The sequence below is a fragment of the Parasteatoda tepidariorum genome, chromosome 3 (genome assembly GCF_043381705.1).
Source record: "Parasteatoda tepidariorum isolate YZ-2023 chromosome 3, CAS_Ptep_4.0, whole genome shotgun sequence".
In the NCBI taxonomy this organism is placed as follows: domain Eukaryota; kingdom Metazoa; phylum Arthropoda; class Arachnida; order Araneae; family Theridiidae; genus Parasteatoda; species Parasteatoda tepidariorum.
Window position 1 is genome coordinate 67,638,605 of NC_092206.1, and position 19,089 is coordinate 67,657,693.

General features: G+C 30.9%; 2 protein-coding genes across 2 annotated transcripts in view; one reads left to right on the forward strand and one right to left on the reverse strand.

Annotated features, from left to right (window-relative positions):
* Window positions 1-19,089, reverse strand: part of LOC107436201 (phosphoglycerate kinase) — a 41,276-nt gene that overhangs the window by 6,121 nt on the left and 16,066 nt on the right. The window lies entirely within an intron of this gene.
* Window positions 892-9,754, forward strand: LOC107436199 (ribitol-5-phosphate transferase FKTN-like). The gene is made up of 5 exons (XM_043056699.2): window positions 892-992; window positions 1,823-2,115; window positions 5,750-5,892; window positions 7,058-7,185; window positions 9,426-9,754. The coding sequence occupies exons 1-5, from the start codon at window positions 892-894 to the stop codon at window positions 9,637-9,639; spliced, it is 879 nt and encodes a 292-aa protein (XP_042912633.2). The 3' UTR covers window positions 9,640-9,754.

The window sequence follows — 19,089 nt, forward strand, 5'->3', positions numbered from 1 at the left end:
TAATTTATGATAACCAGTGTATTTTATTTGCTTTAGCTGTACTCTACATAAAATTAATAAACTTTATAAGGAATATATTTTTTTTTTACCTGTAAAATGTTTCTTTATGTTATGTTATTTAACGGTTTTCGATTGATTTTATAGATTGATTTGAATTTTCATTTCAAATTAAAGAGGAATTAAAAAAATAATTAGGATTTAAAAAAAGTATAAACGAAGTTGAGCAATGGTAACCAAGCAAAATGTTTAAGTTTAAATTTTATCCCAATTGAATCGGAAACTAAATCAGCGATATCAAATTTATTTCACCGTTAAGTGTCAGCGTTTTGTGGGCCCTAAAGAGATTCAGTTGACTCAGTTTTATTAAAATGTTTTATTTTTATTTTTTAATTTTTTACAGATATTTTCACAAAGTTCTAGAAGGAATTTATTTCTTTAAACTTTCGTTCTTTAACTATTATTTTTAATCATGAAAAATTACACTAAAATTATATTTGCAAATTTTATGCTACAAATGTTTTTATAGTCATGTTCTTCATGTCAAAAATTTTTAGTGAACTTTACTCAAGATGGTCTTTCATTAGTAAGGCTCTGTTTATAAGTTGTGCATTTGTACCTAAAGCACTAATTAATCTAGATACTTAAGATCTGATTATTGAATGCACTTAGATTTGTAAAATTTTTGCGATTTGTATTGTATCTTTCTTATAGCGTGTAGTGGCAGTTAAGGAAAAGAACATTCTTATTCAGGTACTTTTTGAAAATCTCGGAAAGTAACGTTACTATTTACTAACTGTTTTTTTTTGTTGAAATTTAATTATACACTGAAGAGCCAGAAAAACTGGTATATATCTGCCTAATATCGTGTAGGGCCCCCGCGAGCACGCAGAAATGCCGCAACACGACGTGGCATGGATTCGATCAATGTGTAAATTAGTGCTGGAGATAATTGACACCATGAATCCTGCAGGGCTGTCCATAAGCCATTGCGAGTAAGAGGGGGTGGGGATATCTTCTGAACATCTTGTTGCATGATCTTTTTCCGACAGCAGCGATGTCGTAGATTTGATGTTTTACCGGATTTTCGATACTCACGGTATACTCGTGAAATGGTCGTACGTGAAAATCTAAATTTCATTGCTATCTCGGAGATGCTATGTCCCTTCTCCCCTGCACCGACTATAACACCACGTTCAAACTCACTTAAATCTGTATAACCTGGCATTGTAGCAGCAGTAACCGATCTAAGAACTGTGCTAGACACTCGTTGTCTTATATACGTGTTGCCGATCGCAGCGCTGTACTTTGATTGCATACTGATGCCTGTACCAATTTTTTTTGGCTCTTCAGTGTATTTAATCAGGAATTTTTTGAGACTCTTCCTAATACAGTTGGTTGTAAAGCCTTTAAATTTTTCACATCAAAAGAGCAATATGAAGATAATAAACGCCTATATCCAGCTAAGTTTTTACTGCATTTGAAATAAAAACAGCATAATAGTTCCTCATTAATTATAAAACAATCTATACTTTTCTCCAAAATTCCATGAGTAGTAGTTGTAATAAAGAAATATGTTAGCGATAAACATTGAGATCTTGTAAGAAACTTATTTATCTCTCTAAAAATACAACCTATCGCTTGCGTGTCCCGCCATCAAAAATACATAAAATACAAATCTTTAAAGTGTTGTATTGTAAATTCTCCTCACCCCTATATTGTTTTTGACTTATTATTATTAGAATAATTTTTTAAACAAAAGTTAGTTCTGTTGATCAATAAAAGTAATATAATATAATAATAAAATTAAGTTTTTTGAATTTAGCTTCACTGCCGTTTCACTTGGTTTTAAAGTTCCACGTTTAGAGAACGTAAACATTCCAACTAATCCAGCCAGCTTCTTATACCAAATTGAAACTTCAAGGTTTCTGGAATGCAATGAAACAATTGTTAATTTATACAGGAAACAACCCATTTCTGCTCATCCAAGTCAGCATCAGTATCCTAACTTTTCACCACATGAATTTAACCAACGCCTCATAATTGCTATAGAAGAGTTGAAGATAAATCTCGATCCATTGCTCATACGGTTTTGGTTATTTTCAGGTACTTTATTGGGTAAGAAAAACTATTTTCGATTCTATAATTTCTATTGTCTTATTTAATAATTGTTATGCCGACCGGCCTGTGTAGGGGGCAGGGATCTGTCCTTGCATCAGAAAGGTTCTGGGTTCGAATCCCGGGCAAGGCATGGATGTTTCTTTCTCTCTCTATGTGTTCTATGTCCGTTGTCCTTTGTGTGTGAACGTGACCCGTCCTATAAACGGGTTATGGTTGTGTGAATGGCGTGGCAGTAGTCGAATTCCTGGCCATAGATGGCGCCACTGAAAAACAGAAACAATCGCATCCCCACTGCCTAAAACAGGCATACGATTAAAATAAAAAATTGTTATTTTTCTTTAAATAAGTAAAATATGTAATACGTAATTCAAATTCATCTAACTCGTCATTTTAAAAATATGTATCTGTCGATTAAAGATCCTAACAAGTGTAATAGGGAGTTAATTTACTACGTTTTTAATGAAACAGCGTGTAATACAGAGTAAATAGGGATATGAAATAATTTAACTTGCAATAATTCTCAAAGGAAATTGCATATAAAAAAAGTTATACTCCTTGTTAATGACAGAGAAATAAAGAAGAGTTTATTTACGCAGGGGTACCAATAAAAGTAAAAAAGTTTCATGAAGAAAAATTTTCTGAAAAAATTTCTGTAGTCTATAACAATGGCATTTCTTGTAAAAAAACAAGCATAATTATAGTAATAAAAACCAACATATATGGTACTTAAGCCATTCATTTGATATTTTTCCGTTAATATCGTAACGGTGTACCAGAAACTTGATTTTCATAATTATACTTCTTATTATGACACATTTAGTAAAAAATGCAAAACTGAAAAGCAAATTTAACCGAAAAAATGGTTTTTATGCCATGCTCTAAGGTTTCACGATATAATTATCAAATATTACCATACATACCAAATTTTATCAGGCATTATAAAATCACTAGGAGGCTCCACCCCCTGCTCGCTAACGCTCTCCAACCCCCGAGAATTGCTACACAATCCTATGTGGTTCACGCCGTGAACCAAGGCTCGCTGCGCTCGCTCGCCAATGAACACAATGTTCTAGCACAAAGACTCTGTATATTATCATCAAAGACATAGTTTTGTACTTATGTAGAAGAATTCTATCAATGTTCTTATTGGCTTTTAAAAAAGTATATCAGCTATTTAGATTGTACATGGTGAAAAAATCAAAACAATAGCTAAATGAGAAACATATTAGCAAAATAAATTATCAAATATTGCAGTTACTCACCTAAATTCAACTAAATGTGTATAATAAATTAGTTAATGCTAGAAATTCTGAAAGTTTTAGAAAAAAATTTTATTATTTAAAAATATAAACTTTAAACCCTAACTTTTCCTTGTGAGATAATAACCCTCAAAAAGTCTTTCATTTTCAAGAACACAAAAATTTGTTTTATCGCCAAATGAAATATTTTTTGGTGATCAGCATTATTGAAATCAATTTCTATATTAATTAACATTTGTGATAAAGTACATAACATTTTAGAACAAAATAAGGATGTTTTACATACAATAAATTAAAATGCATGGCTGTTAGCATTACCCGAGAAATACCACGTGGAGGTCGCCATGCTGCATTTCTAATCGGGGAGTTTTGATTTTGGCAGTTCCCCTTGCCTACTGCCAATAGAAGTTTCAATTAAATTTTTTCCAAAAAACATTTTTTTCTGCAAAGCTCTAAGAAATTAACACTAAGCATTTAGAATTTCTTTGAAAACACAATTATAGATTTGGCATCTTGGAGCAATTACTGAAAGGCTGTCAAATGACTTAACTCTTGACAGGCCAACATAAAGTTGTCCATGACTAAAAACTTGTTTAGTCAATACTAAACTGATTTTCTCAAAAGTCTGACCTTGTGACTTATTTATAGTCATGGAGAAGGCCAGCCTAATTAATTCCTAATTGAGTTTAAATTAAATATTATCATGTTTTTAGGGCATGAATCTGAATTGAACAACCTGATAATGCTCACTCTGGTTATTGTTTCCGTTTTTAAAAGCGCTATATGTTGAGCCACCTCATGTGACATTTGCCATGTGACATTTTTAGCCGCAATCATTGGTCGATTTTCTAACGTTGCCATTCGGGGAGTTGTAATGAGGCTTTTTTTTGGTGCCGTGTAAGAGAAATATATATATAGATATTTTATTGCTAATTTTACAAAAAATATAACCAAAGCGCTTCGGTAAAAATTACCAAGCTTTTTGGGGTTCCCATTGAACCAGAAACATGGTAAATTTTACCATATTCCGCCAGTTTTGACAATGTTTTTTTTTTCAGTGAAAGTATAAGAAAACACAGAAAAATGTATTTAATGTATAAAACAATGCAAAACAGTATTAATTAGAAGACATAAGTTGGCTAAAGATTCAAGGTCAAGTAATATTCAAGCCAAGTAATATTTAAGCTTAACAACATGTCAAAGCTAACTGTATGAAATGAACCGCCATATTGTTTTAACAGATTATTAAATTAAAACTTTTTTCAGTAGGTAAATCTGTTTGCTTATTTCTGTACGAAAATATGCATTCACACATATTTGTTGTGTTTAGAAAAAATAATGTAATAATTTATATTTGTGTCAGAATTGATTTGTTTTGAAAAATTAAAATTTTTGTGTCCTTCTAAGCATGTTAATTTTGACGAAAAGCAGAAGAATGTGAATATTTACTGTGCCAGTCATAGAATGAAATAATAAAAAAACTTAAACTAAAATAATTGAATTGATTCTTAATATAAGCCTTTGACTTATTATGTCCTTATTAATAACTAGAGATAAGTGAAAATGAGGTGTTATTATTGCAAATTTATAAATTTATAAGCTTTCGCTCCTTTGCAACGTTGATAACACTCTGTAGTCAAGAAGGAAAAAGAATTCGCATGTTCGCAGTGTTATCTCAGTGTTAATGTCTAATCTCGTGTGCCATTGTGTGCTCTGCTAAGGCTACACATTTATAGTTCTCAACTTATTTTATTCTTTCTCTCATTTATAATTATTAAGTTAAATATAATTCTAAGATAGTTTGAGTGTTGCGGTTTTTCTGGTGAGTTTAAGGAAAAAGTGAAATCCGCAGTTTTTCAGTTTTGACATTTTTACAACAAATTGCTCCTCACATTGCTTCCTGAAAAGCACTTTATATTTTCGACTAAATAAGAGAACAAATATTATCGACTGTAAACAAAAGCTGATCCAGACTTCAAACAGACTTTTCAGTGGTGTAATGTTCATACTAATTTTAATTTATCCAAAAATTTAATTGTTTTCATGAGAATTATGATTTTTTTTGACAAAAACTATCCTGAATTCAATGTGGCTTGTCATGGAATTGCTTTATACCCTTCATATCTTTGAGATTATGTGATATAGATTAAATGCTAAATCTAAAGTTAATCAAATAGCATTTATCTAGGTAAAAATAATATGCAAATTATTTTTTGTGCAAATATTAATAGTTCTTTCGTTAAACTTTACAATGATCAATAAACGTATTTCTAATAGGAATTAAATTTAAAATTATATTTATTGTGCTTAGTATTTGGTTAATTTGATTGAATCTGATATTCAGTATTAATGAAAACTGGATTTTGTTCTAGGTTGGCATCGCCAATGTGATGTTATACCCTACACTTCGGATGCTGACTTTGCCACTTGGGCGGTATATGGTGAAGAAGTAGATAAGTTAATGGATGATTTTAAGCAAAATGAACATTTGACTGCAATAGAGAAATTAGGCATGGTAGGAATATAATTTTTTATCATTAACATTCATTTTGAGTTAAGGATTTTTGTGTTAAGTAAGAAATATATGGTGAAAGAATCGATATCATCTTGAGAGAATCTTTGGAAAGGGTTATCGAATGTATCACTTAAGAGAATTGATAATTGAAGGGGTAAGTTAACTCGAAATATAATGGAAAGAACAGTTGCTAGCGTAAACAAAGGCGCATTTTAGCAACCAATCAGGTACGAGATATCAACACTACGTCACTTGCAGGTATCCCATTTGATATTGACGATACACAAATATTTACGTAGAAAAAATATGAAAAGCAAATATAGTCCCTTAAAGCTATTTGTGGATTATTTATGTTGGCTGACTGTTTTATGGTATTATCGAATATATTTTCTATTCCACAGTTATAATTTAAATTTTAATAATACTCTGTTCAGGAACAAAACCATGATTAGTGAAACTAAATCAATTAAATGACCAGTATAAACAAAGAGCCCATTTCCTTAGTGCTGTTAAAGTATTGTAACTGGATAAAAAATCGTCAATAATATTACAAAAGAGCAAAAGCGTTAGAAGTGAATCTATTTCTAGAAAAGGTCTCTACTGCAAATTTATTCAACCACTTTACGCACATTGAAAACTATAATTTTAATTTATTGATAATGGTATGGTAGTGCAATTCTACCCGGAGAAAAAATTCTGGTAAAATTACCGTGCGAAATAGGGTTAATATAGATTTATATGATTATCAAGAGGTCGAGGGTACGATCCCTGCTGGTCGAAGACTCCATGTGTAGTAAATGGTGACTGATGCACGGTCACGAAGTCCTCCAATTCCCCATAACAGTTCATCCCTCTGAGGGTACCGCATTGGAGATTGGTCGTTCTCAGGTTCAGCTGAAAATTACTATCTGTGAATGAATGAATGGGTCCGCCCTATAAACGGACCGTGAGGCGTGTGTGACTGAAATCGTATTCTTAGCCATAAATGACACCACTGAAAAACAAGAAGCGTACCATTTGCCTTAAATTCGCTTGACTTCACCAAGCAGGCTAGCTGATATTGGCAAGTGGCATTAGAAACAACAACACGACATCAAAATTTTGAAGCACATTATTCTTATAAAAGTTAAGTCTGTGGTACCATTTTAATCTTTATGTATTTCAGATTGACGTTGGATTGGAGTATAAATTTAGGTGCCATGGACTAGGGGTTGATTTATTCTTCATTTATGAAGAGGAAAATGGTACTTGGTGTGGAAGTCACGGCAGCAAAGAAAGTGGTTACTACATGAAGTCAGTATGATTTTCTTGCTATAACGTGTATTGTAATAATTAAACTCTGAGGTTGATTTCGATTAAATTATATAAGTTTTTTTTAACAGTATCTTAAATTTAGAAAAATTGAAACAAACTAAATTGCATTTTTTCAAATTTATGTATTCTGCAAAGATACTAGCGTTTGATAAGATCTAAGATTTTTCATTAATGATTATCAGCTTTTAAGAACTACACGACCTACATTTGGTTTTATTGATAATGAGTACAATGGACAATAAAAGAAAACTATAAATGTTTGTGAACTTCAGATTAATTCAGAGAATTTTTATCCCGCAGTGGACTGATCGTTAAGACACGGTTCCCAGCAGATCACCGAAGTCAAGCATCACTGGCTGTGGTCAGTGTGCGGGTGGGTGACCTCTTGGATCAGGGTGTGTGGTATTGGTCCTCGTTAAACTGTTCTACCGTAAAGTGCTAGACTTCGCGTGTAGGTTGTCGGGCTACTAAAGCGAGGTTGTCACCCCCTCAGCAGAGGATAAAAATTGTGATGGATTGTCTTCGTATCATCCTCAGTGATATTTCCCAGACCGTCACCAATAGCCCATTGTGAAGCTCTAGGACGACGCAGATGAACTACAACAATTAGAAAGTTCACAATTTTTTCAAAACAAAATTGCCGTCTTTTATCTCTATTTATACTTCTTTGATGCGGTACTGTAATCGAGCTGCATTTCGAAATCTTCGTTGGCGAAACTATATTTCCTTATCAATTTGCCAGTTACAACAAGCGAAGGATAGACAGTAAAATGGAAACTTTTCACTTCTGCCAAATTATCCCAAACGGTGATTCTAGCATTCATTACAAAACTGGAAAAATATTTGAAAAGAGTCTTATTCAGTTAAGACTAAAGTCAAATTTTCTTTTTATTTCGAAAAAATTGTAATAATCAGTTTTATAAAAGTCGATATCTTTTTTTTAAAATGGAAGAGTGAAACAAAATTATGTTATTGAAACAAGAAAATGCAGTAATAATTGTGACACTAATAAAAGCTGTAATGTATGACAAGCAGTGTATGAATATGGCGAATTCGTGCATTTTTTTAGTGGTCACTTAAAAGTTAATCCATTTCCTTTGTCTCTATTTCTATATAGTTATACTTTTTGCAAACAAAATCCACAGCAGAGAAAATTAAAATTTTTAAAAATACTGTTTGGTGATCTATTCTTTATATCTTTCTAACTATTCTATTACTTATATTAGTTTTCGCTTTATTCTAGGCTCCAATAAATTCGGAAATTGATAAAACTTTTTGATGCTTGTTTTGATGAATATTTTATTTCCTCTATATCCACATTTATACTGCCATATTAATAATTACGCAATTTTCATGATTATAGATTCAGAATTCATGATCATGATTATGATTCCCCAATCCATCTCCATTTAAAAATGTATTGATTGTCTGAAAGACCTGACACTAAAAGGCAAGCAAATCATCCTACAGTGGATCCCGGGACATTGCGGGATTTGGAGTAATGAAAAAGCTGATTTCTTGGCCAAGAAAGGAACAACTATTGCCCAAACATCTCGTTGCTCCATCTCTCTGCACTCCTTTAAAATGTTGGTCCGAAACCAATTCCGGAACATGCTCTCAGAGAATTTCCGTAAAAGCAATATACACAAAACCTGGTTTAACCATATTTTAACTATCCCAAATCAGTCCAGGTTTAAGGCAGTTACTCTCTTTAGATTTGTAACGGGCCAAGACTGTCTTGCCAAACACCTTTTTAGAATAAACATTTTTGACTGTCCTAAATGCTAGCTCTGTCACCTTGGGGAGGACATGAACCTGCCCCATATTTCCGTCTTTCCTGCGCTCATCTCCACTACTATGTGTGGACGCTACTCGGAGGCTAAGGGCCGTATGGGCTAAGCATGTCAGTATGCATTCTATTCTATGTATCTCTTTTTGCCTTGTTTTTCTTGTTATTTTATCCTTTTTGTTCCTTTAAATTGGTCTGCCATTGGAAATTTAAAAAAAAAAGATTCAGAATTATCATTCATTTTCGTAAATGCAACCATTTAAAATTAGAATACATTTTTTAAAAGGCTTACTTTTTTAAATCTTAATTTAAATTTTAATTATGCGTTATTTCATTGAACTACGGGGCAAACTTGCTAACTTTCTCTTCTGTGTTTAGTGATATTCTTTTTTTAAAAAAATTTTTAAACCAAAATATTTAACATTTTCAGATATTATTATCCGGATTATAGTTTATGTTCTGCTGAGCTTTTGGGACAGAAAATAAACCTACCATGTGAACCAGAAAGCGTAATTTTAGCTGATTATGGTGTGGATTGGATGCAACCTGTTTCAAGTTGGAGTTATGAACGTTCACCAAAGAATCGAGGTCCGAATATTTTTTGGGAGAAGAGTTTGTTAAACAAAGTATATAAACATTATTAAATATGGGATTATTAATAGTGAGATGTTTATGTAATTTTGAACTTCAGTAATTTATATTTTTTCCTGAGTTATTTTCTTTTGAAAAAGTAATAAAGGTTTAAATTTTAATATTTGCTGCGAGATGTTTCAGGTGTTATTTATTTGGGTATGAAGTAACTTATTACCGATTACTTATTACTAATAAAACATACCGATTACTTATTAAAATAACTTATATACTTACAATAATAATACATTTAGTGTAAAGTAAATCTCGACTGGATGGCGCAGTTGGTTTGTCGTCGGCCTTCTGAGCCCAAGTCTGCGGGTTCGATCCCCGGCCCAGACACCGGATTTTCGAGAGGCAGAGATCCCTGGAGTGCCTTACTGGCTCTTGGCATTTCCGGCAAAATTAAATTTCTAGTGCACTTTAGCATCCAAATAGAGTCTCGGTGCTGCCATCTAGTGTGGCAGAAACTAGACGTCCAAATTAACATGGCCAACGGTATCTCACCCATTGTGGTGGTCCTGAAAGAGTGGATACCACTTCTGGCGAATGCACTAGGTCAGCTCGTCGGGAAGACTGACTGTGCAGCTCATAGGTTCTCAGTGCAGCTCAAGTCTTTCCCACCAGAGGACAAAAACCAAGAGATGTAAAACAATATGAAATAGTACTGAACGCCGGATGTAAAGCATCGGCTTCGATGAAGATAATTTTGTGAGAATTTTTTTGATAATTCGGTGAGAATTCACCCGATTAGACATATGATATGCTCACTACGTGCTCTTGCGCGCCGAAGCCTATCAATTAAAACGTATTAGCGTTTTACGTAATATAGATTAGCCATATGATGTTCACTACGTGCTCTTGCTCACCGAAGCCTATCAATTAAAAATGAAAACTGCTGCCAACGCGAGAAAAGAAATATCATCAGTTTTATTGATACATACGTACGTATTAGCGTTTTATATAATATAGATAGATTGAATTTTACTTAAAAAATTAAAAGCAAATGTAAGAAAGTGCAGTAGAAAGTTTGAACAAAGAATTGTGTATATAGTGTAGATCAGAATGTAAGTACTTTTCTGCCTTTTCTGGTACTAAGTTCCACTTTTTTTACTTTGGATGTGCTGTTTTTAAAGACATAGTTAACGAATTAAGTACACATGACATGCACTCAAAAAATATGATAAGTAGTTATAGCCACAACTACTATTGCTTCTTCCATTTAAATATATATAGATATGATAAGATAAGCTGTTAAGATAGTCAATTTTAATAGTTTGAATAAGTAGTGACTTGAGAATAGGTATCGAGAGGAGTTTGGTTGCTTTAGTAGCGCATGTTACAACGCACAAACTTAAAAGCAACGCGTTAACATTGATTTTTAAGTTGTAAAAACCACTGAAAAAGTTAATGAAGTCTTAAAACGAATGCCATATCATGAAGTAGTGAATGTGGAGTATTCTTTTTTCAAGTGATGGAAGTAATTTAAAAGAAAAAAAGAAAAAAAAAAGGATGGTCAATGATCATCAACAAATGTGACGTTCTTCGATTTGAAAACGAGAAAAAAGTGGCAAGCATGGTTAATTTAAACAAGCGACTGATTACGTGGGAACTTTCGGAAAAATTTTGCAACTCCTATGAAACAATATTTGGAGAGAAAGACCAGAAAAAGGATCCAAATTGGTATCTTTCATTACGGCAATGCGATAAGCCAGCCTCAGTTTTGAAGATTATGAACTATTCTTTTTAGTCCGAAAACATCTTATTTTCCGAATTTCGCACCATGCTCCTTTAAAAAAACAAAAATATATATCAAGAGAGCAACGATCTGACATCCTTTCTTGTAATAATAGGGCCATGATAAAGTAGACAAACGTTTTTCTAAGAGTGCCTAGAATCATAGATTCATTGTTTGGATAATCGCATCGCTTTACTAAGCAAGAAAAGTACTTCGAAAGAGAGGAATTTCTTTATAGTATTATCTTATTACATTTTAGTAATAAAATTATTCTCCGTAAGTTCAGTTTTTTTTTATCAAATATTTTACTAGACGTAAGTTTTATAAAAATCTATTTACTTTAAAATAATTTTAGGACTGCGCTTGGATAAACTCATCATTGATCTTCAATAGTTTAAATAAAATCAATAGTGTTCTATATAGCAAATGTTCGCTCTAAACTGTTGCGTTTGATCATATTTATCAAAGCTGTAACTAAATCCATTTAGTCATCCATGTAATTATACTAGTTAAATACTTTAAAATTACTTTTATCTGAGTTTCTTTATTTTTCATATAATTAACTGAAAAAGTATTATCCATCGGAAAAGAATAACGCTGTATCTCTAATAAGGCATATTTTTTAACGTGAATTTGTTGATAATACAACAAAGAAAAACTAATGTATGTATTTTGAAATAATAAACTTATTTAAACTTATTATTTTTTAAACTTTTAATTTTAACTATTTTTAAAATAGTTTATAAGAGAAATTCTGGTAAGAAATTTGTAAATACTTAATAACTAACTAGCAACTAATTCGAAACTACCGAGAGAGTAATTAGGAAGAGTAACAAGGGTACACTTGCAAAAGATATTAATAATTTTTACAGCAATTTTAATGTATTTTTTTACAGCATTTGTGTTGTAGCAATAAAAGAAAGCACTTTTTCGCGTGAAACTGGCTGTTTTTAGTCACGTAAGTCAAATATCGAAACTATTTCAGCCGGCTGAAATTATTTGCCAAAATTTTTTGGCTGATTTTAAAGCATTTGCCGTATTTTGCTTGCATTTTTTTTCTTCATAAAATTACATTAATTTTGTATTATGGTAGAGGTACTGGTTGAAAATTAATTGAATTCTTTGAAGCTGATGTAATTCTCACTCTTTGAAGAAATAATTAAAGCTAAAATACATTTGATTTATAAAGCTATAATTTTTATTTTCTTTTTAGAAAGAACATATGTTATTTAAATAGTAATTTATTTACTAGTTACATATGACTATATTCATCGATTTTTCAGGAAAATTGCGCTGTTTCTGTGAATTTCATTTTTATCAATGATCTTTTAATATTAATTGTGTAAAATGCTAAACTTGAATTTAAAATGAGTAAATTAAAACTTTTAACTTTAAAAATTATTAAATTTTTTGGCAAAAAGCAAAGAATGCGATTAATTAAAAGAGGTATGCAGTATATTTAATTACATGATTTTTTGTACGAGTGTGCAATATTATTTAAAAATATTCTTATTACATACGTCTATTTTATTGATTTTATGTAATAATGGTTTCTGATTTGGATTGCAAATCATAATGGTCTTAAAATTATTATTTTGTTTTATCAGGCAACATTTAACATTAATCAGCAAATGTTTTTTGAAAACTTGGAGTTTTGAATGAAATTGGTTAACTTGAGTAATTGTGCGGTCAATTACACGATCAGTGGTTTGCTGTAAAAAAATCTTGAATATGAAAAACTTTTCTTTTATGAAAGCGGCACCAAATAATTTGATATATTGAAACAGACGTCGGTCAAAACCAGAGGGTTTACAGTCATCTGTATGCCTAATTCCTCTGCCGTACCCTGATCTTCGGAAAATAACTGGCGCGTACGGATATATTTATTTTCTGTAGTCTTTCGTTCGTAGAAATATTTGAACACGTGTTGTTTCAGTAGCATACGGATAATCTATATTTTATTTTATAACCGTCGTTGAACAGCCGATCCAATTTTTTGGGTTTACGATTACTTATGTTCAACTCCGTAACCTTGCAATTTTGAATCCAATCCAGAAGACAAAGGAACTACGGCATCAAGTATGGGGAAAATTTGAATTCGTGGAGGACTTTTTGATGGAACTAACTCGCATTTGAGTTACATGGAGAGGAAGTCCACGAAAACCTCCCATGGCTAGTCCGACGGCCAGGGGGCTATAACCCATGATTCATCTACCACTGAGGGTTTTTCACGTACTATGGTCGGCGCAACCCGGATGCGGGATTCGTATCGCAGCCATCGTTGGGATTCGAACCCGGTTCACCTCATTGGAAGGCGAACGCTCTATCCCAGGAGCCATTGTGGCTCACGGATAATTTAAAGCAATTTTTCAGTCAGAAATTTTTCGTAATATAGCAGAATTTTTTTTACAGCGCTAAAAAAAAAGATTTGAAAGTTATCAGTACTGACCGCAGCGACTCCGATTGCATGTACTAAACATTTTGAACGAAAATTGATCAATATTTGAATTAAAAATATTATAGATGCAACCCTCTATAACTATACCTACTTTATAATTTGTCTACAAAAATTGGGTGAAACGAAAAGTAAAAGAAAATTTTTTCTGATGAAATTAGAATTTTCTTTAAAAAAGAAATATATTATTCAGTCTTTTATTTTTGGAAAACTAATAGTACTATATTGAGAGTAAATTCAATATAAGCAATTTTACTCGTAAGTATTTTCTTTGCTCTCATGTTTTAAAGAATGATGATCTTATTTTTTTAAGCAAAACATTTGTCAAAATTAGTTTACTATAATTGCTTTTTGCTCAAAGGTCTTATTATTTTTGGAAAAAGTGTACAATCAAGACAATTTACTTTCAAAGAAACACCTGAGATTGCTTTAATAATGCAGCTAGTTTTCGTTGCTATTGGAGATAAATATCATAATTATTTATTGAAAATGAGAACTCTACTTAAAAATTAATTGTATCAATTACATTTTGAAAGAAGTGAATTATCTCTGAATGATCGATTAAGCAATTTTCTTGTTTAATTTAAAAGTATTACTCGTTTTTCCACTTGCAATGAATGTAGTTACTGGAAATGATTTTCGTAAAATTAACATTAACATGTAGTTTCATAATATGTCATAAAATTTGGATAATGTGGTAAAATTTGGCAATTTTAATCATATCACTTTAGAGCAAAGCATAAAAATCATTTGTTCGGTTAATTTTATTTTTCAATTTTGTATTTTGCTACTAAATAGGAGTTAATAAGAGCTATAATTTGAAAACAAAAATTTCCGATAAATTTTTACCATATGAGCGAGAAAATTATCAAATTAATGTTTTAAATAAGGTATTTTTTAGATTTATTAACCAGAATAAAGGTTTTATATTTTTACCAGAAATGCCTTTACCATACAGTACGTTAATATTGATAGAAATACTTTCTTTTCATAGGTCTCACAAATTAATATTTAATTTGTAAAAAAACTAAAATTTTATACAAATCTATGAAACTACTAATTTGGCTTAATGTTGCTAATTTTGTTAAGATCAAATAATTTTGAAACTTATCTATGATGAATATAACATAATATCTAAAAAAAAAAAAGATCGTAATTGTGAAAATCTCTATGAATAGCTGTATTAAATATAATAGTTATTAAAAAGGATTATGATTTTTACATTTCGTGTATAATTTCCTTCTATACAAAGTATTTTCTAACAAAACTTGTTCTTTGACGCATCGTTGCATACAGTACCTTTAATCGAACTGCCATGTTCAGTTGAGATGCCAATGATTTAAATGCCAATGATTTTAATTTACAAAAATAGTTATTGCCACTGGAATGTATAATCAATTCTGTAATTACTGAAAGTGAAACAAAAATTATTTTAATAGTTTTTTCAAAGAATATTTTTTATTTTCCAATATAGTTTAAGAAGATAGCGATTTTTGAAAGTTGGTTAAAATCGAGAAACGACAATAAAATTGAATCTGGATGAATTTACGAATAAAATAATAATAAAGAAGACTTGATTTGATAAGACCCGAGATTTGATGTTGGGTCTTATCAAATCAAGTGCTAATATGCTGATCGGCTATTAGCTTATAACCATCTTCTTTATTTCTGATCCTTGTTAATACATCTAATTCGATTCGAAAGAATTTGTTTGATTTTCAAATAATACATTAAAATATTTCTTTAATTTTTTCTTCACCTAGAATTGGTTACATTGAAGAACAAATGATTTGTTGCATTAATTGAAAAACTTATTTTGCCTAATTTAGGGGACAAAATGGATTTTGCTCCTAATGCAGCAGATTTTTAATCGCATTTTTTAGTCTATTGCTTGACGAAATGTACAAGTTTAAGAACGTTATGCATAACACAAAGACGTGTAAATGTTGCGACTAATTTCTAAGGGAGTTAAGGAATAACAACAGGATTAAAATTGCATGAAAGCCCATGCCCGCAAATTGCTTCGTACTCGACTTTCCAATTTTCACCTGTTCAGAACCCCCCCCCCCCNAACCCCCCCCCCCCAACAAAAGAAACCCCAATCATATTAGGAAAGTACTCCTAGCGGCGTATAACGACATTTACGTGAAAAGCCTCCAATGTAGTTTTTATCCTGCTGTTGAGCCATACATTTCCTAGAAGTCTCTTGAAACATTTATGCCAGTCCTTGTTAAATATAAAGTTTATAAATATGTAAATTTTTGGTAAAAGATGGACTAAAAAGATCGGTTTGTAAAATAAATGTAAATTGGGCAAAAGAAACTGATTCCTGATTTTAAATCTGCTATTCGAGACCGTCGACGAAAAAGAAATTGTTAAAAAAATCTCATGCAACAGAAAAAAAATGTTCTCCAGTGTTATCCATAATCTAGAAAATTAAGGAGCGTTGCTACAATCTGGGTAATATTGTCCAGACAGGAGTGTGGTCAGAAGCTTGGGCTCTTTAATATTAATTTCCCTTTTCGCATATTTTACCATAGCTCGGGATTTTTATGAAAACAATCTAAAACTTTCGAATAGAATTACAAAATTTATTTAAAAAAAGGTGGTTCAATGAACAAAATAATTGCCATGCCTAATTTTTTCAGATAGTTTATTAATATTATAAATCTTGGTGAATTATAGGAAGGACTAATATTTACAGAATTTTAAGATGAGTAATTATAACTTACGACATCTAATATTTTAAATGAATCATTTGAATATTTCTTCAGAAATGGAAACTTGAAAATACCATTTTTTGAAATATTAAGCTAATTTATTTAGATACTATTAAGCTAATTTCACTTAAGTTTCGCATTTTATCATGAACTGAAGCTTATTATGCCTTGAAGTTCAAAAATTTTTCTGCTGTTGTTAAATTAAATAATAAAAATAAATAATAATTTTAAAAGTTGTATTTAAATGAAAATATCTTTGGCCAAACGAGGTTTATGCATTTATTCATTTATGCATAAACCAATATTCATTTATGCATAATTATGCATATTCAAAATGCATTTTATTCATTTAAATAGTTCCATCTATTTAGTGAAGAAAGTGAAAAATAAAATTAAAATTAAAAAGTTCAATTTTTTGACAACTAACTATTTTTCTTAACTATTAAACTGCACCACCATCTATTTTGAGAGTTAAGAATTCAAATCAATCGTAAAAAAGGCATGTTTATAAAAAAAAAAAAAAAAACNAAAAAAAAAAAAAAAAAACACGTTTTTAGTTTGATTTTGTAACTTAACATATCATCTGGATGAATTATTTAAGATATTGAAGGTTAGACTCTTTGAAACAATAAGATCGTAATTTTAAGCGTGAAAATCTTATAATTAGAGCAGAAGTTATTAACGTGCTTTCTTTCTTAATTTTAGCAAAATATATACTTCAAGCAACAAATTTTCAAACGTTAATAAATCAAATAATTTTTTTTCTCGCACTAATGCAGTCTAACAAAGTACGTAGCTTAATTATTTTTTTTTATTTCTCACGTGCGAGGAAATTCATTATAAATACAAAAAGCCGATTTAATGTTTGGTGAAAAAATAATTTGTAGTGAAATGTTATGCTCCCAAAAGTTAATTTCTAATGAGCTCTCCAGTGAATAGAAATAGTCTTCCATGTGAATGAATATGTGCAGTTAAGGTGACTAAGCAATGAAAAATATCTGCAAAATATTGACTAATATTTTAATTGTATTACATTATTGGTTCCTACTCATTTCCTAATAATCTAAAAAAAGTGAGAGCAATTTATTGCATGTTGGATCCACGTTTTTTATTTCTGGGTATACAATGAAAAGAGGGAGATAAGTAAAGCACAGTAATGCATAAACTATTTCCAAAGTTTTCAAAAAAAGTCTTACTGGTTTATTTGAATCAAAATGGGAAATAAATGTTTGAGAAAGAAATAGCTTAATCTCGGCCAAGCTGATTATGGCTTATAAATATTCGGACTTGTATATTTGTAACATAAACCAACTAGGAGAGCGACCCTAACATTGAAACCTATGCTAACAAATTTTGACAGCAATTTGACTATAACATTGGCACTGAGGCGAAATTAACATTGACAACAATGCTTAATTTACATTGGTAAAATAAATTAACATGGTATTTCGGTTGAAATTAAAAAAATAGCAGACGTAAATTGGAACGCCAGGGACAGTTTGGACACAGCTTTCATGCAGTAGGGAATCAATCTTACTTGAAGAAGATCATGATGATAATGGTAAAAAAATAAGGTAAAAAGTTTTGATAAAAACATAAAATATTTCAGGTAAAAAGTATTTTCTACAAATTTCTAAATTAATTTCTCAAACTAAATTTTTAACCAATGCAATGTATCTGTAAAATTATGGTTAAGCAATAATCTAGAAAAAGAGACAAAGTTCATAAAGGAAAGTGGATTCTTTTAATACTAGAACTGACTGATGTGCCATGCGTAGTTATTTATAAGCTGTAATTTTAAGATCTATACATTGAGCTCAGGAATATCGAATAAAATATCGAAAGGCTGGATCAATGTGCAGTTAAAAAATTTATTAGGTCTTAAAATAAAATCTTAATGTGAGGAGTAAGCAACTGACTCTTGCAATTTGGCAAAACAATAAATTATATCAATTAATCAATGATAGCAATCAATTAATCAATTACATATAAAACAATTTATCCTTGCATTAAAACAATAAATTATACAAACTACTAAGAGTTACGAAGAACTGCAACTACATACACTACTTTATAAAAGATTTATGCAAAGTTCCGTTCTCGAAAGCCCTCCAATTACCATAGAAATCAAGCGCATAGGGCGTGGTCCTTTTATTTCTATAATAGGCAGTTTATACAAGCTCTTCATGCCTTCCAAAACTCATTCTGATGGTTGTTTAAATTAGTATGCATATAGTATCGTAGGTTGTTGAACTTATTTCTGTAAAATTCAAGGTGGTGTTGCAATAATTACGTGGCAAAATTATTGCAAGACATCATATGAGTGCTTGCAATTTTGAACGACCACTTGAATGACTTGAAACAGGTTAAAAAGTCCAATGCGGCCAAAGTAATGGGAATGTCAAAAAATGTCATCTTATTTTAAAAAAAAGTTGATGAAGCTGGGAAAACTTTGCGAAAGAATGCCAGTGGTCTTGGTAGGATCACGACACCTCAAGAAAATCGATATAGATATTTATATATAGATATTTCTAGTGATTCTAGTGATTTC